Source organism: Physeter macrocephalus, chromosome 5 (genome assembly GCF_002837175.3).
Source record: "Physeter macrocephalus isolate SW-GA chromosome 5, ASM283717v5, whole genome shotgun sequence".
In the NCBI taxonomy this organism is placed as follows: Eukaryota; Metazoa; Chordata; class Mammalia; order Artiodactyla; family Physeteridae; genus Physeter; species Physeter macrocephalus.
The window spans coordinates 12,515,142-12,539,793 of record NC_041218.1 but is presented as its reverse complement, the minus strand read 5'-3'; the positions used below and the strand labels follow the sequence as shown (position 1 = coordinate 12,539,793).

At 44.8% G+C, this 24,652-nt stretch overlaps 1 gene segment (V, D, J or C); it reads left to right on the top strand.

Moving 5' to 3' along the window:
- The window catches only part of LOC102973322 (T cell receptor beta constant 1-like), a 166,661-nt gene that overhangs the window by 30,468 nt on the left and 111,541 nt on the right, over nt 1-24,652 (top strand). The window contains 1 exon segment of the C gene segment in view: nt 2,841-3,048. Coding sequence covers nt 2,841-3,048 — 208 coding nt within the window.

Here is a 24,652-nt window from a genome sequence, read left to right as displayed (position 1 = left end):
ACTGAATGCAGAGTAGATCCAGGTTTTGGCGCGGCCTAAACCTTATCAAATGCTAGGGTGCTCTTTGAAAAAGAGAATAGAAAAGAAATGTTTAAGTCTTGGAAAGTTTCTGTGCATTTGAGAAGGCCTGAAGTTATTTTAGTCTTCACTGACTTCATGGCCAGTCTATTCTTCACTACTTACCGTGTGTAGGTACTGTTCTGTGCTGTTCCAGGTGCCTAGAAACACCAGTGCAGAAACAAAACAAACCCCTGGTCCGGGAAGATCCCACATGCCGCGTAACAACTAAGCCCGTGCGCCACAACTACTGGGCCTGCACTCTAGAGCCCAGGAGCCACAACTACGGAGCCCGTGTACCACAACTACTGAAGCCCACACGCCTAGAGCCCGTGCTCTGCAACAAGAGAAGCCACTGCAATGAGAAGCCATGTATCACAACGAAGAGTAGCCCCCGCTCACTGCAACTAGAGAAAGCCCGCGCACAGCAACGAAGACCCAATGCAGCCAAAAATAAGTAAATAAATAAATAAGAAGACCCTTCTCTTTGGAAGAGACCACCATTTTTCTTTTCTTCATACTGCCATTCAGTCATTCAGAAAGTCTTATATAACATATATGAATGAATCTCAATTCATTTTGGTTTATTTTGAATTCCCAACAGACTTACATGGTCCCTGCTCCCTTAAAGCTCTGAACCTATTGATATTTGCAACTCAATAGACTAGAGTTATGTTTACGAAAGTAGAGTCGGCCTGGACTCAATCATTTTTTTTCTTCAGTCATTCAACAAACACTTACTGAATGCAGAGTAGATCCAGGTTTTGGCGCGGCCTAAACCTTATCAAATGCTAGGGTGCTCTTTGAAAAAGAGAATAGAAAAGAAATGTTTAAGTCTTGGAAAGTTTCTGTGCATTTGAGAAGGCCTGAAGTTATTTTAGTCTTCACTGACTTCATGGCCAGTCTATTCTTCACTACTTACCGTGTGTAGGTACTGTTCTGTGCTGTTCCAGGTGCCTAGAAACACCAGTGCAGAAACAAAACAAACAAAACTAAAAACCAAAAAACAGACAAAGCTTCCAGATGAGGTGTATGTTTTCAGCAACACCAAATTTGTGACTTGATAATTAATTAATTTAAAAATAAAAAGGAAATATTCCTGGTAAATACTTATTTCCCTAAAAAAATTAGCGTATTGTTGAGAATATTAATATTATAGGTAGATCATCCCTTATCATGAGAACAATCCTCAGCTTTCTAGGACTCCATGCACCCTACCCCGAAGAATGTGAGTCCTAGCTGAAAAACTCCCTTTTTTTTTTTTTGCACACACCCAGCCACAGTCAGTAGGCTGCTTTGCTGTGAGGCTCTTGGTCCCTGGGACAATGTGGGTCCTGGGCATAGATGGGAAAGCCCTTCCCCAAGTTTGCCAGACTCCAGTCACAAGAATTTCCATGCAGTGCTACATCAGTCTCCTTCTTGTCTCTGATTTTGGATTCCATATCCTTTCTCACTCTTGTGTGATTATAGGAATTACCCATCCAGGTAACATGGAGATATATAATCACAGAAATAGGGGAGCCACACACACTCACATGACCTATGTCTGAAATGACAGTGTGCCCTGATATTGTCTAGCTGTAAGTCTTGCACTACAGCAATTTATGATTCAATATAATAAAATATGATTCAATCAATATTCTCTCATTTGGTGTGTATGAGACCTTTCAAATGGAGACAGAACGTTTCCCTGTGACCCTGGAGGCATCACGCACGTGTACCTCTGGATGGGTCTCTCATCCACACTGCTAATGCGCTTCCTTTCTTTTTCATAGAAAGCACGGTCACGGGGGAAAGTGGTCTAGTCCCCCATGGCCTCCTCGGGGGGGAAAAGAAGGGAGGACTCTTACCCCCAAGGATATAGAGACCTGAGCACAGATAGTGGGGCTCCCAATGTAAACACTTCTTCAAATTCCAATGACTTTGACCTTGAGACTGAAAACATTCTGGATATCAGGTCGTTCTTTTTAAATGAAAAGATCGCTGTTGGCTGATAGTCAATTATCCAGAGTTTAGGCAAAGGGAAAAAAACTAGTGAAATTTTGAGCAGAGAAGTCACAAAAGTACCAGGACTGCCGTGAGAATATTTCTTAGTCTACAGAAATATGAAAAATGTTTAACAGCGTCCAAATAAGGAATTTTATTATGCAGAGAAGAAAAAATTTCCTTACTGAAAGGCAGGGAAAAAGCGTAGAGACATAAGATTTCTTTTTAAAGCAGACTTACTAATTCTTCCTGTTCTGAGCTGTTCAACTTTACATATATTATTGACTTGTTCCTGTGGGAAGGGCTGTGGCAGCTGAGCTCTGCAGCTCAAGCATGTGTCAAGGACAGTGACATCATTGAGTTACTGAGAGGCCCAGGTTTTTGGTTTGGCGGGGCCTCGAGGCTTGTGGGAGCTTAGTTTCCGGACCAGGCATAGAACCCAGGCACACCACGGCAGCGAAAGTGCCGAGTCCTAACCACTGGACGGCCAAGGGTTTCCCAAGAGCCCAAGTTCTAGTTCCCCAAAACAAAACTGGATGACATGAGCTTCTGTCCAGGACTGGAAATGGTCACCAGGCTCTTCTTCTGCATGGCTCTTTATCTCCTGTGGGCAGGTGAGTACAGGTGGGCTCCCGTCCCTGGAATTCTCAAGCCCTCAATACTAGCCTTCCTCTTGGGATGACAACATCGGCTCTGTCTATCACAGGACCCGTGGAGGCCGGGATCACCCAGGAACCAAGATACAAGATCACAGTGACAGGAGAGACAGTGACTCTGAAATGTCACCAGACTGATAGCCATGAGTATATGTACTGGTACCGACAGGACCCGGGACATGGGCTGAGGCTGACCTATTACTCCTACGGTGCTGGCAACATTGAGAAAGGAGAAATCCCTGATGGGTACAACGTCTCGAGATCAAATATAGAGGATTTCCCCCTGATCCTGGAGTCTGTCATCCCCTCCCGGACATCTGTGTACTTCTGTGCCAGCAGTGACTCCACAGCACTGCACAGCTGCTTCCTCTCTGCACATAAAGTGTAGTTAGAAAGGCTGAGGGCCGCCTGCCCACGTGAGGTCTGGCCCAAACCCTCAGAAGCCCCTGTCTCCATCACAGGCACAGAGTTCTTGCCAGCCCGGGGCTGGACCGCAGCGGGAGGTGTGACTCTCGGTGCTGAAGGCGGCCCTATGCCAGTCTTCGCCTGACTGTGGGTCGACTCAACACTACAGCTAGCTGGTTCTCTCTTCTGAGGTCCCCTCTGCTTGCGGAAAGGAAAATGCATCTTTAGCTGAGATACATGAAGATCCCCTGGATGAGCTCGAAGGCCCACATCCTTCTCTCCCCTGTGAGATTTGCGACGTCTTCATCTACCGCCTACCCCACCCTCTACTATCCTTCACCTTCCAAGTCAGAAACCTTCACTCACTGGGATTTCCCTGGTGGTCCAGAGGTTAAGAATCTGCCTTCTAATGCAAGGGACACGGGTTCAATCTGTGGTCGGGGAACTAAGATCCCACATGCCGCAGAGCAGCTAAGCCTGTGCGCCACGGCTAGAGAGCCCACGCGCCGCAGCGAAAGATCCCACATGCCGCAACCAAGACACGACGCAGCCAGAAATAAATAAATAAATATTAAAGAAAAAAAGACATTTTCACTCACATGGTCCCTGCTCCTGGCTGCCTTTCTTCTACTGGGCAATAGCCCTACAAGGTCCTATAATGTTTGCCTTCCGTCTGTCCCTCACCATCGGCTTGTACAAGTTTCCCCTGACTTTCCCTGCTCCAGCCACATGTATCCACGTTTAGTTTTTTCCTCTTCTGTGCCATGTTCTTTGCCACCCTAAGATCTTTTCTGTAGGCTGTTTCTCTCACACTAAACATATATCCCTCCCTCTTCTATCGACCTCTCTACTTCATTCCTTTTTGTTGTTTGTTTGTTGTTTTTGTTTTTGTTTTGCAGTACGCGGGCCTCTCACTGTCGTGGCCTCTCCCGTTGCAGAGCACAGGCTCCAGACGCGCAGGCTCGGCGGCCATGGCTCACGGGCCCAGCCGCTCCGCGGCACGTGGGATCTTCCCGGACCGGGGCACGAACCCGTGTCCCCTGCATCGGCAGGCAGACTCTCAACCACTGCGCCACCAGGGAAGCCCTACTTCATTCTTTACATGAAAATCTATTTCAGGTATACTTCATCTTAATTGTGAAGAGCAAAATTAAATTTTACTAGGAGAAATTAAGAAAAAATATTCTGGGGCATTCATCTGAGGAAGGGTTTGTTTTTTTTTTTTTAATAGAGACACAAAAGAACACAAACTACAAAGAAAATATTTATAATGTGAGTTGCATTCAATTAAACTCTTGTACGTCAGAACACACCGTAAAAAATGAAAAGGTAAGCCACAGACTGGGAAAAGACATGAAGACTGCAGACAGATGATAAAGAATCAGTGTGACCGAGACCGTTCGTGCTCACCAGATTCCTGTGGCTCCGATGTGATTCCAACATCACTATAGTTGGAGGGTTGGGAACCTAAGACTAGGTTGTGAACCATGGGATGTGCGTGAAAATTATGTAAGCCAGTTTCAAGCCGTGTCCTTTATAACATTCTGTGGCCCTGTGATGGGGCCTCCAAGTATCCTCCCATTTGGAGATTTTGCTAAAAGACTCACGGGATATGGCATAGAGTTGTAGGCATGGCTAAGATTTATTAGTGACCAAGGAGATATTCAGTGGCAGATCATAAGGGAAAAAGACATGGAGTCTAGAAGAATCCATCCATACACAGGCTTTGTTACGCTCTCTTCCTCCTGGGAGGGCTCACACAGAGCTCACACTTCCCCCAGCAAGAAAAATGCAGCAACGTGGGTATGACATTTCTGCCAAGGGAGCCCACTGAGGACTCAGTGCCCAAGGTTTTACTGGGAGCTGATCCCATAGGCACCCACTGCCTATTACAAATGGAAGATCTAATCTCCCAGAAGGAAATCCAGTGTTCAGCCTAAACTATGTTGTTCACACCAATGGTCCAGGCACAGTGAAACACTCTTCTCAAGAAAACGTTCTATCAATATAGATAGCTGTTCACCAGCCAAGTTCCCAGATGCCAGCCAAAGGTCAGACTTGCAAGCAGGCTTTCTAGACACAGCAGTCTCAGACCTGCTGTATTAGCTTCTTTCTGCATGGGCACGCTTCAACTCTCTTTTGCCATGCTTTGGGGAACTTGGAAGGTACCCAGTAGAGTCTGGCTAATTAAACTGTGGAAGCAGCCTGGCTCCCTGGATCATAATTTGGTGGACAACCACAGAAAGAAGCTGTTCATGCCACACTGGACTTCATGGTCATGGGGAATAGAATGTTCTAGAGTTAAACCACTGGGATTTTAGGGTTTGTTTTATTTTCTGTAGCATAGCTGACCTTGTCTATTAGAGTTAGTATCGAAAATGAATAAATAATTCTTATTACTTAATAAGGAAAAGACGACCCAGTAAAAATGGCAGTACTTAATCTAGGTAATTCTAGGTAACATGAATTCTCACTAAACATGTGAATACATTCTCAACCTTACTTAGAATCAAACTATTGCAAACTGAAACAGTAAGTTATGACCTCAAACTTACCAGACTGGAAAATTTTCAAGAGTGACAATCTGAAATTTGAGTAAAGGTACCGATTACTGGAAACTCTCTTACACTACAGAAGAAAAGTTACAGGGCTTCCCTGGTGGCAGAGTGGTTAAGAATCCGCCTGCCAATACAGGGGACACAGGTTCGAGCCCTGGTCTGGGAAGATCCCACATGCCGCGGAACAACTAAGCCTGTGCGCTACGACTACTGAGCCTGCACTCTAGAGCCTGCGAGCCATAACTACTGAGCCCGTGTGCCACAACTACTGAAGCCCGCGTGCCTAGAGCCCATGCTCCGCAACAAGAGAAGCCACCGCAATGAGAAGCCCACGCACTGCAATGAAGAGTAGCCCCCGCTCGCCGCAACCGGAGAAAAGCCCGTGCACAGCAACGAAGACCCAACACAGGCAAAATAAATAAATAAATGAAAGAAAATTACAGCTATATCAGAGAATATTTTGTGGGATATACTCTGACAACAGCACTTCTGGATAAATTACCAAAATACTCAAATTACTTAGGTTCCTTTCACTGTCTTTATATAACAGCTGCACAGGACCATTTTCTCTGTGTCAAGAGAGGCTGAGTGTTCTAAAGGATAGTCAAAAACTCACAAACTTTGGGAAATTGACCGAATGTAAATGGAGGAAAAGCAGTATTTAGCCCAAGTTGTAGTTGAACAGTATGTATTAGCGTAATGAGGAGGGAACAGGGGCAGCAGAAGCAGCTGGAAGGATGTACCTCCACAAACACTGCCTGGTGTCAGCCGCAGTTCTAATGCAAATAGTGTAGAAGTTGCACCAGGCCCCTGGGCCATTGGATGAAGGGCCTCAGGCCAGTGATCCCGAACCACTGGCCATCAGGAGGCATTGGTTTTGGATGGAGAAGCAGATTGGGTTTTTTTGGTATTTAATTAATTAACTAATTAATTAAATTATTTATGTATTTATTTATTGAAGCATAGTTGATTTACAATGTTGTATTCGTTTCTGGTGTACAGCAAAGTGATTCAGTTATATATGTATGTTCTTTTTCATGTTGTTTTCCATTATGGTTTATTACAAGATATTGAATATAGTTCCCTGTGCTATACAGTAGGACCGTGTTGTTTATCCTTTCTATATACAATAGTTTGAGTATGCTAATCCCAGACTCCCAGTCTATCTCTCCTCTACCCACCCTCCCCCTTGGCAACCACAAGTCCGTTTTCTATGTCTTTGAGTCTGTTTCTGTTTTGTCAATAAGTTCATTTGTGTCATATTTTAGATTCCACATATAATTGATATCATATGGTATTTGTCTTTCTCTTTCTGACTTATTCACTTAGTATGATAATCTCTAGGTCCATCCATGTTGCTGCAAATGGCATTATTTCATTCTTTTTTAATGGCTGAGTAGTATTCCATTGTGTATATGTACCACATCTTTATTCATTCATCTGTCAATGGACCTTTAGATTACCTCCACGTCTTCGCTATTGTAAATAGTGCTGCTATGAACATAGGGGCCCATGTATATTTTTGAATTATAGTTTGTCTGGGTATATGCCCAGGAGTGGGATTGCTGGATCATATGGCAACTCTATTTTTAGTTTATTGAGGAACCTCCATACTGTTTTCCATAATGGCTGCACCAATGTACATTCTCACCAACAATGTAGGAGGGTTCTCTTTTCTCCACACCCTCTTCAGCATTTGTTATTTGTAGACTTTTTAATGATGGCCGTTCTGACCAGTGTGAGGTAGTGCCTCATTGTAGTTTTGTTTTACATTTCTATAATAATTAGCGATGTTGAGCATCTTTTCATATGCCTATTGGCCCTCTCTGTGTCTTCTTTGGAGAAATGGCTATTTAGGACTTCTGCCCATGTTTTGATTGGGTTGTTTGGTTTTTTGTTATTGAGTTGTATGAGCTGTTTGTATATTTTGGAGATTAAGCACTTGTCAATCGCATCATTTGCAAATATTTTCTCCCAGTCCGTAGGTTGTCTTTTCATTTTGTTTATGGTTTCCTTTGCTGTGCAAAAGCTTATAAGTTGGTTTTTTGTTTGTTTGTTTTTAGGTAAGAAGTGGATTTATTTAGAGAGAAACACACTCCACAGACAGAGTGTGGGCCATCTCACGAGGTGAGAAAATGCCAAAAGCTTATAATTTTGATTAGGTCCCATTGGTTATTTTTGCTTTTATTTCTATTGCCTTGGGAGACTGATGTAAGAAAACTTTGGTACAATTTATGTCAGAGAATGTTTTGCCTATGTTCCCTTTTAGGAGTTTTATGGTGTTACGTCCTACATTTAAGTCTTTAAGCCATTTTGAGTTTATTTATTTATTTTGGGGGGGGATTGAATTTATTTATTTATTTATTTATTTTATTTATTTATTTTCGGCTGCGTTGGGTCTTTGTTGCTGCGCACGGGCTTTCCCTAGTTGCGGCGAGCAGGGGCTACTCTTTGTTAAGGTGCACAGGCTTCTCATTGCGGTGGCTTCTCTTGTTGCAGAGCACAGGCTCTAGGTGCGTGGGCTTCAGTAGTTGTGGCACGTGGGTTCAGTAGTTGTGGCTCGCGGGCTCCAGAGCGCACGCTCAGTAGTTGTGGTGCATGGGCTTAGTTGCTCCGCAGCATGTGGGATCTTCCCGGACCAGGGCTCAAACCCGTGTCCCCTGCATTGGCAGGTGGATTCTTAACCACTGTGCCACCAGGGAAGCCCTTGAGTTTATTTCTGTGTATGGAGTGAGGGTATATGTTCTAACTTCATTGGTTTACATGTGGCTGTCGAGATTTCCCAACACCACTTGCTGAAGAGACTGTCTTTTCTCCGTTGGATATTCTTGCCTCCTTTGTCGAAGACTAATTGACTGTAGATGTGCGTGTTTATTTCTGGTCTCTCTATTCTGATCCATTGATCCATTTATCTATTTTTGTGCCAATACCATGCTGTTTTTATTACTATAGCTTTGTGGTATTGTCTGAAGTCTGGGAAGGTTATGCATCCTGCTTTGTTCTTTTTTCTCAGGATTGCTTTGGCAATTCTGGGTCTTTTGTGTTTCCATATGAATTTTAGGATTATTTGTTCTAGTTCTATGAAAAATGTCATGGGTAATTTGATAGGGATCACATTAAATCTGTAGATGTTTTTGAAACAGGGCTTAGTTCTGCCTTAGAAGTTGAGGCAGTAAAAATGCAACTTCATCCTTGCATCCAGCATCTGGTTTGCAGATGTGAGTGGCCAGTGGAATGTGAGGAATTAAATGGAGACTCTTCTTCCTTTATGGATGCAGGTGGGTTCTGCTTAGCAGTGAACCTGAACTGTAAAAACGGAACAAATCACCGAGTGGAGAATCTTCTGACCCTGCTGGGGGTGTAGACAGAGAAGAGCCAGGAGCCGGCTGAATTCTCAGGGACCCATGAGATGGAAAACATCTGCCTTGGGAGACCATTAGAGAAACTCTAGATATACACCTGTACCCCAAACTTAACCCCCACTAGTTGTGTGTCCTAGATGCTGTATAGGATGATGTAAGGGAAATGTAGGAGAGGAGAGTAGATAATTCTAGACCTTGTCTAGGCTAGTCTCAAATTGCTGGCTAAGACACTGCAAATATCCTTAATAAGTATCAGATCTCCCAGAACTCCTGCCTTTCCTCCTTTGAGCAGTAAGATGCCCCATCCCTGCCTGGATTTTGTTTTGGATTTGTTCAGTGCTGCCCAGGAAGCAGGTGAGGCCCAGGAACACAGGGGGGATTTCTTCCCTGGAACGGGCAAGCCTCAACTGCAAGCATTTTGTATGTAGCCTGATCAGTCCTGTCTCCTGCCAGCCTGAACGCTGCCATCACTCAGAACTTTTAACCCCTGGGCACAAGAATGGAACAAGTAGTGACACCTCAATGCGAAGAAACTTCCCATCATGGGATGATTAACTGATACCAACATAAGTTGGACTCAGACCAGCAGCTTTTCTATCTCAATAATAGAGGATTTACTAGGGAAACGGATGGTTCTGATAGTTCCACATCTGTGGGTCTTAACTTGGTAGCGTTGGCATGTAAGCCCTAGGTTGTGGGTATTCAGAAGATTATCTCTGAGAACACGACTCTACTGTTTCCACCTCTCTGACACACATTTCCTTGTTTTCTTGTTTCATACCAACTCTTGGGGCCTTCTCCAGTCCTCTAACCCTTTCTACCTCACCACTCAGACAATGAAAAGAAGTGTTTCAGAACAAATGTTGCCCTGTTAAAAATAAAAGTCAGATACTAACCAGTGAAATTCAATTGTATGTTATGCTATGTTTTTTTAAGATTCCAGAAGGTCTGTTCAATTTTGTATTTACTGTTACTCTATCCATCCTGGTATTTTCAGGAATAAGAGAGTTCTCTGAATGCGTCATGGAGATGAGTGAAAGCAAAGAGGAAACTGGTCTTTGACCTTCAGACAGAATAAAAGCTTGCAACTCCAATGTACACTCAGGGCATCATTTTATCCCTCTACCTTCAATTGTGTCAGTTAGTTCACTGTGCTTCTAGGATAAAGCGGTGGCAATTACCCCGGCTTTACCTTGTCTAAGCTCATCTGATTGGAAAAATAGGGAACCTGGTAAAAGAGACACCTCCAAAGAAAAGGATAATTACAGATAACACAAAAAGGTTATTAACTGATATGTCAAACGTGAGTTGCCTTTGACACATCCAAGTAGAAACATCCAGCAGAGAGTTAGAAGATGGTGATGGGAGATCCAGTCACTCAGCCCTGGAACGATGCGTGGGGACAGTTGGATGAATTCACATGCAGTCTATGAACATGTTCAACAAACTTCTAGATATGTTTTAGTTAATAACAGTTGGTTTCTAAGACTATGGGCATATGCAGAGACAGGGATGTCACCATGGGAACGGCCACTGGGGACAAGGACGCCCCTCCTCCTCCACTCATGCCCACAAGGACCCTGAGCTGGTGAACTTCCCACTGCTGCCCTGACCCTGCCATGGACACCAGGCCCCTCTGCTGAGCGAAACCCTCTGTCTCCTGGGGGCATACTTGTTACATAAAGTACAATTGTAAGTCCTGAGAACACCAAGCTCTCTCTGCGTTTTCTCTTTCCAGTGATTATTTCAATCATCTCCTCTTTCCATTTTCAAATTCTGTCTTTTCCTGATACCGAACTCACAGAAGGTGGAGTCGCCCAGTCCCCCAGACACAAGATCACAGAGAAAAGACAGGCCATGGCTTTGTGATGCGATCCTACTTCAGGCCACAGTGTCCTATACAAGGGGTCTGGAGTTACTGATTCTCTTTGAGGAAGAGGCTGAAATAAATGTTTTGTAGTTGCCTCAGAATCGATTTTCTGCAGAGAGGCCCCAAGGAGCAGACTCCACTCTCAAGATCCAGCCTGCAGAGCTGGGGGACTCGGCTGTGTATTTCTGTGCCAGCAGCTTAGCCACAGCCTTGCAGAGACCCTTCCTTCCTGTGCACAAACTTCATGATTCTCCCTCTCTGTGTTGCTCACGGCAGCCCCAGACAGCCCTCCCCTTACTCCTCATTATGCAAGGGGAAGAAGTGGGTTTGCAGAGATGAGCTGTGATGCATATAAATGGAGGACACACATTATTTCTTAAAACACGAGAGCCGAAATTGTTGTTTGAAAATAATTATGACTCAGGGATTAGAAGCCTTCTGTGGTGAAAACTCAAGAATCCCAAACTGAAAGTACTTGTCACAGACTCAGCCCTCAGGGGCTAGTGATGGTTTTTCTCCTATAAAAATACGCAGTCACAAAACATGTCCAATAAACTTGAATAATACAGATGGTGATTCTATGAGTGTAGCAAAGAGCAGGCTCGCTGAGGTTTTTTTCACCGTCTGAATGATTCAAGTTGATATCCTTCTCTCTCTGCTTGTACTTAGGAAGTTTTAGGCATCAAAGTCTCAACACAGAGTATGTGGTAGGAAAACACTTTTTCCCCATTTTTATGGTAATGTGTTGATAATAATGATGTTGGTGGTGACTTAGGAAGTTTTAGGCATCAAAGTCTCAACACAGAGTATGTGGTAGGAAAACACTTTTTCCCCATTTTTATGGTAATGTGTTGATAATAATGATGGTGGTGGTGATGATAATTTTAGCTATTTTATTCAGCCCTTTTCCAACTTCAAAGAAATATACACAAATGGGTATCCTGGCAACCAGTCTCAAATCTTAGCTCAAAACAAATTCTTACTCTGGAGTTTGTTACTGTAACCAACACAGCTCAACACTGCATGTTGAGGGTATTTCCAGCTGTTTGTCTTAGTACATTAAACTAGTTCCTTAGTGCATTAAAATATTCCTTAGTAAGAACTTCTAAAACAATCAATTACCCCCGATCCAATTGCTCCCTCTGATAATGTATCCTCTACTCTAACTTCTGCCTGGATTCTCTGAGATAATTCTAGAAATCTTTCTGAAGCATTGGTTGGAACTATTTGGAAAGCAGCGTACTGAGATTCTCCTAAAGGCATGGTCACTACCCCTCAATCTCTGCTGGTTTCACTTCTCTCTTTACCCAACCAAGACTGCAAGTCATAATATACATCCATTCACTCAATGCATATCTCCTCGACTGCTCTGCCCATATCTTGATCCAGCTGACTTGTCTGATAAAACCTCAGTCATTGATGACCGTCTCCTCACCAGCATTTTTATTTGGTTCTTTTTCCAATCTCCTATGTCACTAATTCTCTAATAACATTTTCCAAGATTATATCTTATCTCTTTAGACATAGGAGACATAGTTGTCTTAGGGTGTGTCTGGTAATTTTCACATCTGAGATCTTTGTGGGACTATTTTTGTTGATTTTCTTTCTCTGCTGCTTCTCAGTCTTGATGTTTGTATTTTTATGGTGTTTGTATTTCTCCTCATGAATCTGGTTACCTTTGACTTTGTGCCAGGCACTAGATTTGTAGGAATAATTTTCATCTAGGATGGACAGATCATCGACCAGAGAAACTTTTGCTTCTGCCAAGTGTGTGGGGTATAAACAGTCCGGGGCTACCTGATTTGGAATTCAAGGCTTGAGGTGTCCCGGATCACCAAGAGAGAACATTGAGTTTCTCAGTGTCCCACATTTGGTACATTCTGGTCTTTTACGGTTGTCCCCCTGGACTGTAAGTCAGTTTCATGAGCACTGAGTCAGGGAAGGCAAATGTCCCTAAGGGCAAAAGGACTGCTATGCTCACCTCTCCAAGATTCCAGCCAAGAATCCCTCACTATATTTTAGACTTTAATTAATTGAAGTTTTTGATGTTGTTCTTTTTACCCAACTATTTAGACAACAAAGAAGGGTTAACTTGAGTGCTCTCATTTATAGTTACTGGGATTAAAGTCAAAAGAATTTTATTTGGAATTTTAAATAAAAACCAATTAATGTTAGATTCTTAGTCTGAGATTTCTTTGATATCTAACTTAAATGACATAGAGATGTTACACTTGAACTTTAATTTCAACCGAAGTATTTCTTTTAAAAACTTAAAGGGTGTTTATAATAAAATTGAGACATCTATTTGTTTTTGTCATTTTTATTATTGGAGTTTTAAATTTTTCTTTTTTTTTTTTTTTTTTTTTTACTTTCATTGCATAACCTCTGATGTTCCGTTGGACCGTGTGGCAGGATGGGAAATGAAATAGGGAGTGACTACGTAGACTTGATCACAGAGTACAGAATGGACTTGGAATTTGTTTAATTGCTATGCTGTCAGGACACATCTGTGCTGTTTTTCTGCGAGTATACTCAAGGAGCAATTGTTGGAATTGGGAAGAATAACTGACATGTGTCTATCTTTCTTCTCCCCTTAAGCCCAGTTTCCTAGGACCACACTTTATTTGACATTTCCCATTTTGGGGGACTTCCCTAAAGTAATCCTCCTGTTCTAATCTTCCTATTCCTTGCTGAATCTTCTCTATGGGAAGGGAAATAGATTATCCTATTTAATCTCTTTATCTTCTTTAGTCTCTCATCTTCTTGCCTTGTTCCTGGCTACCGAGAAAAGAGATAGATTCTTTGGTGTTTTCTCAACATGCACTAAGATTAGCAGAGAACTTTCTTATTCATAGAGGGTCGGCCTGTAGTTTGGAGGGGAGAGAAAGTGAGTTAAATTCTGATTCAGCGTAGTGTTAGCCAGCCCATTTGGTTTCACATCTGAGCCCTGTTATTTACCAATATCAAAACTGATGTTATTATCTCTGCCTGACTCCGATGTCTAACTCGCAGGTGGTTCCGTCTTAGGCCATAATAAGTCAACGTTATTTATTGACCCTCCAACACCAACAAATCATAATACGCACACCCCCTGTACTCAATGGAACAACACACAGCCCTCCTTATGTGCTGGGCAGACAGCATATTTGTGTGACTTCTGCCCACCGGCCACTAGGAGACACTGTGGCTTCATCGTCACCTAGCATCTATGTGGCCTGGAAGAAGGGCATTAAGGGAAACCATAGGGTTGGGTTTAGAGTTAGGGAGTTGCAGGTGTCTTGAATAATGGCTGAGAATGAAGGAAATAGAGACCAACCCTTCTTCCTCTGCTGTGTAGGTGGGTTTTGCTCTGACTGGAGCTCTGAGCCGGCTTTGAATGGTAGGTATGCTCGCAGGGGGCATTCCTCCAAGTTTGCTTAAGACATGGCTGCACAAGGAGCTGGGTGGTGAAGCTTGCACGTTCTGGGTTGGGAAAAGCAGAGAAGCAGTTTGAGGGTCAGAGCAGCCTAGTGAGCCTGAACCAAACCAGCCCGGGCCAGCCCACCGGCTCTGCTGTACTTAGAGGGTAGGGCCAGGAGAACAGCCAGTGCTACCCTGGACCTCATCAGAGGGACCCTGGCCCCGGGGAGCTGACAACCACAGTGATACCAGCAGCAAATCCATGTGTCAGGCAGGGACTGGGGTGGATCAAAACAACAGAATTTCTCCCCAAGAACTTTTGCTCTTAGCGGGAAGATGCACAATGGACTGTTGCCAGACTCCGGTGTGTCTCTCGGCAGCAGATGAGGTCTGGTGGAGATAAGAAATCTTTTGCCTGGGCTTCCCTTGGCCTGATTTCAAGTTCTTACGGTGTGATTAAACCTCAGTCTCCCCCTTGTATCTGGTATCTAGCTACGGCCTCTTTCACTTCGGAGCCCCAAGGATACTGTAATTTATTAGATTCCTATTGCTGCTCTAACAAACTTCCACACATTTTGTGGCTTCAAACAATCCAAGTTTATTAGCTTGCCGTCTTGAAGGTCAGAAGTCCAAAATGGGTCTGAGTGGGTTAAAACAAGGTGTCAGCCTGGCTGCCTTTCTCTGAAGGCTGGAGTGGAGAATCTGTTTTCTTGCTTTTCTCAGCTTCTAGAGGCCACCAAGATTTCTCCACTAGTGGGCCCTTCCATCTTCAAAGCCAACAGTGATGGATCCAGTCTTTTCTCATGCTGCATCGCTGTAACCCTGACTCTTCTTTCTTCTTCCACATTTTAGGGCCCTTGTGATTACCTTGGGCCCGCCTGGAAAATCCAGTCTAGTCTCCCTATGTTAAGGTCAGCTGATTAGCAACCTTAATTCCATTTAGAACCTGAATTCCTTCCCCCTTGATACGCAATGTGACACATCCACAGTTCCAGGGATCAGGCATGGAGCTCTTTGGGGAGCCATCATTCTGTCTACCATGTCTATAGGTACCCGGTAACGAGGAAGGAACAAACAATGACCTTTTATAAAAATACAATAACGGCCTCAGTTGTACATTCAGGGTCCAACAGAAACCAAGGGGATGGAACCCACAAGGGAAACAGGTATCCCTGGTAACAAAATCTAGCCTGTAAACTATCTTCTCTTTAAAATTGTCATATGTGCTCCTCGGGTTCAGAAGACTCAGCAGTGTGTCTCTGTGCTAATCACAAAATATGGATTTGAACTGGTCCTTCTTCCTGGTCAACAAATAACTTGCTTGAACAACCCAGTAAACAGAAAGCTTCCCTCAGCTTTTCATAACCTCAACCATGAGAGGGAGTGGGTTTGTGGCAGCAGACCCCTTTCATAGGGAAAGGGCCCAGTGTTCATTTAAAAACATCGAGCTTTTCTAGGAGTAAGAATATAATTTAAATCAACTCTAGAGAATTTGATATGCAAAGAGAATGTGAAAATCATCTGCTTATTTCATGGTGGGGATAGAGAAATGAGGGAAATTCTATGCTTATGGGCTTTGAGAATTTAATAGCGCTCAAGGATAAATGAACCCAGAAAGGTCTTTCAATGCAAAAAAAAAAGAGCTTTCAAATTGAATCAGTTCTCCAGGCATCAGTTCGGTCCCTGAAGCCCTAACAATGCAGTTGCTATTCTTGTTTTTCCTGGAGAACCCAGAGCCCACCTCCTAACTGATGGATGATTTGGAGTGTGATATGACCAGGAGCATCTAGCCACCAGTGAGAGGAATGTGAGGGTTCACAGAGAAGCTGGCTTGCAATGAGACGATGAATTCATCTTTAAATACTTGGCGTTTGAGGTTCAAATGGAAATAGTTGGCAGGCTCTAGCTAAGAGATTGTAGGGAGAAGGCATTATGAATTGATAATATCAAAACATCTGCAGGGAGCCTCTGGTTGTGTAAATCTCTATCTTAGATCAATTATAATTGAGTTCAGTCCCACCTGATTCCTCTCCTGGAGATGCGGCCTTCTTCTCTGAAGGGAGCTTCTGAGTTGCGGCCCGGGGGGAGGGGGCGGGGGGTGACTCATTCAGTGGTGTCACCGACAAACACATTTGTGGGGATAAGCTGTCCCAAATGCACTTCTCTGCTCATTTTCACAGGGGCGCCGGTCTGGACAATTCCACACTGTTGTTCTCATCCTGCCATGGGCATCCGAGCCCTCTGCTGTGTGGCTCTTTGTCTCCTGCGAGTAGGTGAGTGCTTGGAATATACAGTGTCCTCACGTAGGGTTTCCCTATTGTGACTCCAATATTTTTCGTATTCTGTTTCCAAATTCTTTCACAGAGCCCACAGATGCTGGAGTCACCCAGACACCCAGGCATGCAGTGACAGAAATGGGACATGCAGTAACTCTGAGTTGTGTGCCGATTTCAGAGCACACTGTGCTTTATTGGTACAGACAGACCTTGGGGCAGGGATTGGAGTTTCTGATTTACTTCAACAACCAAGCTCCTGTAGACGAGTCAGGGATGCCCAAGGACCGATTCTCAGCTAAGATGCCTAACGCATCCTTCTCCACTCTGAAGATCCAGCCCACAGAACCCGGGGACTCGGCCACGTACCTCTGTGCCAGCAGCAAAGACACAGTGCTGCAAAGTCACCCCACCCCATGCAGAAAACCTCTGCTTCCCCTTCTGGCTCCAGCCCCCAGCCATCCTGAGTCCTGAGTCAAAGCTCCTCCCCTAGCAGCACGGGGGTCTGGTGTTCTCCTGTCCCTAGGGAAGGCAAGAACAGAATGTAACAAGCCATCACCTTAGGAAACTTTTGGTGGGAAGGCAGTAGGGGCCTGGTTCCTGGCATTTCTCACAAATTTCTCACAGAGGGTGACAGTCCATGGCTAAGGGTAAATGTCACCCACTGAGCTTTCAATTTAAGACTGAGTTAAGCATCAGATAAACCCAGTTTGAAAAGTATTCTACAAAATACTTGACTGGTGATCTTCAAAAGTGTGAAAATCATTAAAAGCAAGAACAGACTGAGAAACTCTCATGGGTTGGAGGAGTCTAAGGAAACATAACAAATGCTATGTGGTATCCTGGATTAGCTCCTGGAACAGAACAGTAGAAAAACTAGGGAAATCTCTGTTTAGCCTGTAGCTGAGTTGTAGCAATGTTAAGTTCTTGGTTTTGAGCAAAGTATCATGGTTATGCACGGTGTTGACATTAAGGAAAGTTGGGTGAAGGGTATAGAGGAACCGTAGTATCTTTACAGCTCATGAGAAAGAAATTCTCCAGCGTTGGGTCTCCGGAGTCCCTACTAAGCCAGCTTGTCATGTTGCTGTTAATTGTACTTGCTCCCCGAGCTCAGAGCACTTAGACCCAGATGCAGCTGCTTCTTCTTGGCCTCCGTTCCACTGCTTCCTAAACATCAGGCGGGGCAAGGTAGGCTGAGCAGAAGCCCGCAGTGCAGAAGTCCACCCCCAAGGCTGCCCTGATGCTTCTCTGAGGCTCCCCTTCTGTCCCCTTTGCACACAGCCCCCAGATATGCTGGGGTCACGCTGACTCTGCCATCGCTAGTTTCTGCGAGCTAACAAACGCTGAAGCTTAACAGTGAAGAGAATGCCAGTTACGGATTTATACACGAAGGATATAAAGTTGACTCATTAGTATTACAGGAAAATGATACCCATAAAAATTTCGAAACTGATCAGCAAGACATTTTGTATTGTGTGGTAGGCTGAATAATAACCCCCAGCCCCCACCCCCAAAGATACCCATGTCTTCATCCCTAGAACCTGTGCATGTTGCCTTAGATGGCAGAAACGGACTTTACAGGTGTGATTAAGTTAAGATTTTTGAGAAGGGGTGATTATCTGGGATTAGCCAGCTGGGCCCTAATGAGATCATGTGTATGTATAAGAGGGAGACACAGGGAGATCTGACACAGATGGAAAAGGAGAAAGCAAGGTAACCACGGAGGCAAAGATTGAACACATATGAGGTCAATACCTAGTAAATGCATAAAGAGGCCAATTTTTCTTGGTATCAGGTCTTCCTCTTCACCCCTCAAGGGGCAATCTTTGGAGAAAACGTGCTCGCTCTTCTATGCTTCTATGTCCCTAGAGGGAGCTCCTGAGACTGTCGACGTCTGCTAACAGGGTGATGTCACTGCCAACCCACACCTTATAGGGCCACCAGGACATGGATCTGCTTTCATTTCTGCTCATACGTACAAGTTCCCTCACCTGGGAAAGGTCTCATTTTCATCTGGATCTTGCCATGGTTTCCAGGCTTCTCAGCTTAGTGTCCCTTTGTCTCCTGGGAGCAAGTGAGTCCTGAGATATGTGAAAATCTCCACTTGGCCCTTTTCCTGTTCATTCTTGTCATGGATGTTCTTGTCTTTTCCCACAGGACACATCTCAGCTGGAGTCACCCAGTCCCCCAGCCACAGGGTCGTAGAGAAGGGACGGGCCGTGAATCTGAGATGTGACCCAATTTCTGGACATGATTATCTTTTTTTGTACCAATGTGCTGTGGGGAAAGAAATGAAGTTCCTGATATGCTTCCTAAAAGAGTCTATGCAGGATGACTCAGGGATGCCCAAAGACCGATTCTCAGCGGAAAGGACTGAAGGGACATCGTCCAGCTCTGAGGGTCCACCCCTCAGAGCTGGGCGACTCGGGAGTTTATTTCTGTGCCAGTAGCTGAGGCACAGTGCTTCAGAGCCACGTCCTTGCTGTGCAAAACTGCACCCTCCCCACTCCTCTCAACTCATGGCAGCCCTAAACAGGAGACTTTCCCTGTGCTTCCTCCCCCAAGGAAGAGAGGAGAGGAAGAACCAGAATTAACCCTTGAAATACAAGAGTATTCCAAGAAAATTTGGGTGGGGATATCTGTGATTTGGGGTATTTCTGGGGCTCCTTACACAGAACTCAATCTATGCATATCTTTTTTTAAAATTTATTTTATTCAAGTATAGCTGATTTCCAGTGTTGTGTTAATTTCTACTGTACAGCGAAGTGATCCAGTTATATATATGCACATCTTTTGCATATTCTTTTCCATTATGGTTTATCACAGGATATTTTTTTTTTTTTTTTTTTTGTGGTACGCGGGCCTCTCACCGTTGCGGCCTCTCCCGTTGCGGGGCACAGGCTCCGGACGCGCGGGCTCTGCGGCCGTGGCTCACGGGCTTAGCCGCGCCGCGGCACGTGGGATCCTCCCGGACCGGGGCACGAACCCGCGTCCCCTGCATCGGCGGGCGGGCTCTCAACCACTGCGCCACCAGGGAAGCCCCTATCACAGGATATTGAATATAGTTCCCTGTGCTGTATAGTAGGACCTTGTTGTTTATCCATTCTATATATGATAGTTTGCATCTGCTAATCCCAAACTCCCAATCCATATGTAAATCTGTTTGTTTTAGCGTGTGTGTGTGTGTGTGTTATCCTGGTGTAAAACACAGCAGACTCTTGCCTACCTTGCTGCTCTGATCTAAAAGGAATTGTGATGCTCATTGTGGCCACATCTTTATATGCCCTTTTATCGCAAGATAAACAAGTCTCCCTGATGGAAATAACAGGAATAACAGTGGTTTGTAGGTTGTTCCCTGAATATAGTGGAAATGGGGGTAATAAGTTTAAGTTTCATTTGTCTCGCACAAATCCATTTCCAAATACTTTAAAAACCCCATTTTTGAGTGGAATAACCAGGTCAATTATCATACAGTTGATTTTCCTTTATCTATAGGGTCTGATTTTTTAATGTAAAAAGCATGGGTTAGCACCGAATACAGATGTGTGTCAGCCAATCCTGAACACTTGTGACGTCAGGGGCAGCTGCCACCAGTAGGGCTCTGGCGTCTCGGTGAGCCTTGCTAGCGCACCGGGGTGGTGGCCTGAGGGCTCTGGATCCAGTCGGAGTAGAATGAGGAACTAGGTACGTCTCTAAGCGCTGATGCATATCACCCTTTGCACAGATTTCCTCGGGCCGGTGTAGGAAGGCTGCTGCTAGGCACATTTCTACCGGCCACAAGGAGGCATTCTGGCATCACTGATGACCAACAGGTGTAGAAAAGTTCCTTGATACTCTCTGAAAAGTGGACAGAAAGAGAGGGAATCCAGGACTGGACTTCTGCATCAAGGTGAGGATGGCTTGCAAACATCGGTCATCCATCCGTGACGTGGATAGCAAAACAGACATCATCTCAACAGGTTTATAAGTGAGAGTTTAGCGAAAGTTATTCATGTGTTGAAGAGCCTTGAACTGTCTTACAGGATAAAAGAAAGGAGGAGTGAGATGGAGAGGCCAGGGGGAGATGGAGCAGATATAGGAACAGAGGCAAATAAGGGACCATCACATCTGCTTTATACCTGATCAAGCCAAGCCCACATGCCCCTGCCAAACAGCAAGCTGTGCACAGTGTCACAGCGAGGGGTGCCCTTGCCCTGGTGAAATCGACATCACAGGCAGATATGCCTATGAGGGACCAGGGACTCTCCGAACTCCCACCTCCCAACCCAGAGATCAGAGTCTCATTCCTGTCCTGGCCCTGCCACGGGTCCCAGGCTTCTCCACCGTGTGGCCCTTTGTCTCCTTGGAGCAGGTGAGTCCTGGTCGGAAAGGCCATCTTTGACTAAAGCTATCCTGTCCCCAGTTCTGTGCCTTTCGTTTTACGGCAGCAACATGACTCTCCTTCTTCGCTCTGTCTCTAAATCTTCCACTTCCTCTGCAGGTCACGTGGGTGCCATGGTCATCCAGACCCTAGGATACCTGGTTACCAGGACGGGAAAACCAGTGACCCCGAGCTGTTCTCAGAATCTGAATCATGAAGTCACGTCCTGGTACCAACAGAAGCTGAGCCAAGCACCAAGACTGCTGTTTTACTACTATGATAAAGAATTCAACAGTGAAAAAGACACCTCTGATAACTTCCAGTCCAGCCGCCCGAACACCTCTTTCTGTTCTCTTGGCATCCGCTCAGCAGGCCTGGGGGACTCAGCCATGTATCTCTGTGCCAGCAGCTGAGACACAGAACTGAAGCCTTACCTCCCCTCTGTTCACAAACCTCTGTTTCCCAGATCCAAGAGCCTCCTCTAGACCTGTTTCCCCTCCTACAACCACAAGAGGAAGTGGGTTTATGGCTGTCATTATCTCCTTTGTAGACAGAAGTTGGGCCTAAACTTACAAAAACCGCTGACAGTTATGCCAAGAGTGGAAAAGTGGTTACTCTTACCTGCATTCAGTTTGTGGTAATTTCCCAGGATCACCTTAATCACCCATTCTGTTCTCTTCGGTAGATAAATAGGAATTTGTTTTCTTAGTTGTTGTTGTTTTTAAGTCTGAGTTGTTGACTCAGAAACATGTTAAAGGGCAGGCCCAGGCATGAGGTAGCCTCACTGTCCTGAGTCCTTGCCCTTAGGAGAAGAAACTGCCCTCACAGGCGTGTGAATGCAGTCTCACATTTTTCTGATCAAGTAGGGAAAATTAGAACTGCTAAAAATTCGTGCCAGATTTGAAGACACATGAAATGCCTGGGACATGCATTATTCACAATGCCTTTAACTATTTTGCCTGATATAAATCTGTCTATGAACCATTTAAGTGGCACAAAGGGGACCCATGTCAAAATCTAGAAGCAGCGCTGTGGAAGATATATGAAAATTACTAGCGTTTACCCTATGCTTTTAATATTAATAGAAAATTTCAAGTACTGCAGCTTGATTGAAACAAAAGGGATTTCTGCAGCCTACTAGAACAGTTTTCTAAGAGCCAATAGGTATCTTATGTACTTTACTAGATTGAAATATTTATGATGGCTGATTGAATAAATGGACGCACGAGGGAATAAATTTCATCAGGGCAAGAAGGAATTGGCATCTGCTGGCTGTGAGATGCCTGAATCAGAAGATGAGAATGTGTTCCATTTTAATTTTAAAGAACACATAGATATTCCCAGGATGCGATAATGTATTACGTCACTACATACAGTCATCAATATCACATGCGCCCAACTCTTTAATCAAGAGGCCAAGAAGTACTGCCCAATAGCCAATTCTGGTGATGTTAAGTAAGAATCAGAGAAGCTAAAAACTGGCATCTGGGCCACCCACCATCTAACTTCCAGGTTCTGCTTTCCTCTCTCTTTGCTCACCACACATCTGCACATCTGATTCAACCCTGTGTCTCTTTATTCATCTGCCTAAATTCTCACATCCAAAAATCTAAATTTCAGATTTTTCTTCTATAAAACGAGATGTTGGGGCTAGATTTCTCTGGGGCCTCTTCTCACATTGTACGGTGCCACGGCAAAGTCTAGAAAACTGATGCATCCTGAGTGCCATGGCCATAGACTTCAACCAGGGGGCAGGTGAGAGCTCCTTTCCATTCTGTAAACACGCCATGTCCTCTTGAATAAAAGGAGGGGAGAAGAGAAGAGCACAGACTCATCTCATTCCAGGCCCAGATGAAAGGTGAGGCCGGGGCTGAAAATGCAGATGCTCTTCCTGCTCCTGGTACCCTGTCTGATCCTTGTACCTGGACAGCTTCGGGAGGTGTGATGGGGGAGGAGGAGGAGGAGGACAGGGGCTGTCGACATGGTGTGCTGGTGATAAGCAGAGCAGCAGAGAATTCCCTTGTTCTCTAGAGCATATGAAGGTGACTAAAAGTGTGAGGACACACTTGGGAAGGAGGAAATTAAAATCTTGGGAGAATCTGATAGAAAAAAATTGGAAGTCATGTTGTTGGATGCTCTGGGAGTTTGGAGAGAGTAGGGGGGCAAGAGTGAGTGGTGTCTTTTTTAAAGTTTTTATTTTATTGTGGTAAGAACATTTAACCCTCCTCACAACATTTTAAGTGTAATATGGTATATACGTACAATAGAATACTCTGCAGCCTTAGAAGAGAAGGAAATTCTGCAATATGACACAACATGGATGAACCTTGAGGACATTATATTAAGTGAAATAAGCCAGTCACAGAAAGATAGCAGCTACAAGATTCCACTGATCCAGGAGTGAGTGATTTCTTCTGGCTTACATCTTATCCCAGCTGCAGCCTCCTCTAATCTCTCTCATTTACACTCAGGGACTTTATTTCCCAACAGCCATACAAGGGCATCTTATACGAGTACAACTTCTGTGAAGATCCAATGCCATCAGATGGATTTACAGGAACCAACAATTTTCCAGAACTGACCATTATTTCTGCAGAGCTTAGCATTGACTATGACCCCCACTGAAGGTCCCAAACTCACCTAAGAAAGATACATTAGTTCAGGTCCTCTGAGGAGTAAATTAGCCAAGCCTGGGCTAATCGTGCAAGGGATTTATTAGAGAAAACGCCTGTCGGGGAAAATGGGAAGGAAGCCAAAGGGGCTGGGAAAGCCATCCAGCTATGATGCAGATCCAGCCTTGTAAGGAGAGAGGGAAGGAGGAAAGGAGGAAAGGGAGGAAAAGGGAGGAAAAGGGAGGAAGAAAAGTAGGTCTTAGGCTGCAATATAGTTCTAAGAAAATCTTAGCAAGGCTGGGCTGGTCCTTAAGTCAAAGTAGAGCTGTAGAGCTCTGTGCCATTGTGGCCTGCCCCTCGCCATCGGGGGGCAGGGACAACAGCTCGCTTCCCTTGGAATGATACCCCTCTGCTGTCTGAGTGGGTCCCTGGGTGGCGTGGGATGCCCTGGTCTTCTTGACTTGTCCCTCCTGGCGTGGAACCTCCACCCTATGAGCAAGCCAGAAAGAGGAAGATTCCAGAACAACTTGGCCAGTTGTTCTGGAGTAGAGAGTTCACCCTATGAGTGGGTGCTGGGTGGAGGAAGGGAGTCCAGACCTCTGGGCTGGACTGGCCAGGAACAGAGTTTCTACACTGTGGAGCTGGTGGGGGTAAGGCATGCTGGCAGCTGCCTCCTCCCCGGGAGAAACTGGAGGATCCCTGAGTTCTGGACCACGTCCATGTGGGGTAGAGCTTCTGTCACAGAGCAGGAGGGAGGGAGTCATGGCTCAGATGCCACAGACTCATGGCTCTTACTGAGGTTTAGTGGATTTTCTTGAGTAATTGTTTCTCCATCTGCTGTATGCTCTTGGGACAATTTTCAGAGTCTTTAAGTGCTTGTTTCTAAATTTTCAGCAATTGTGTTGTTTTCTCTGGAAATCAGGTATTCAAAGCTCCTCATGCTGCAATTCTGGAAGTGTTTCCCATCCCAACGCAACGGTTTACATAAACAGGTGGCCAGGCCCTGGGCTATAACTTGCCAACTCTTGCTCTAGCCTAATTCTGTCCCAGTACAAAAGCATGGCCATTCTGGGGGTGCTGGTGAATCTTTTCTGTGGTTTCTCTCTAATGCTTG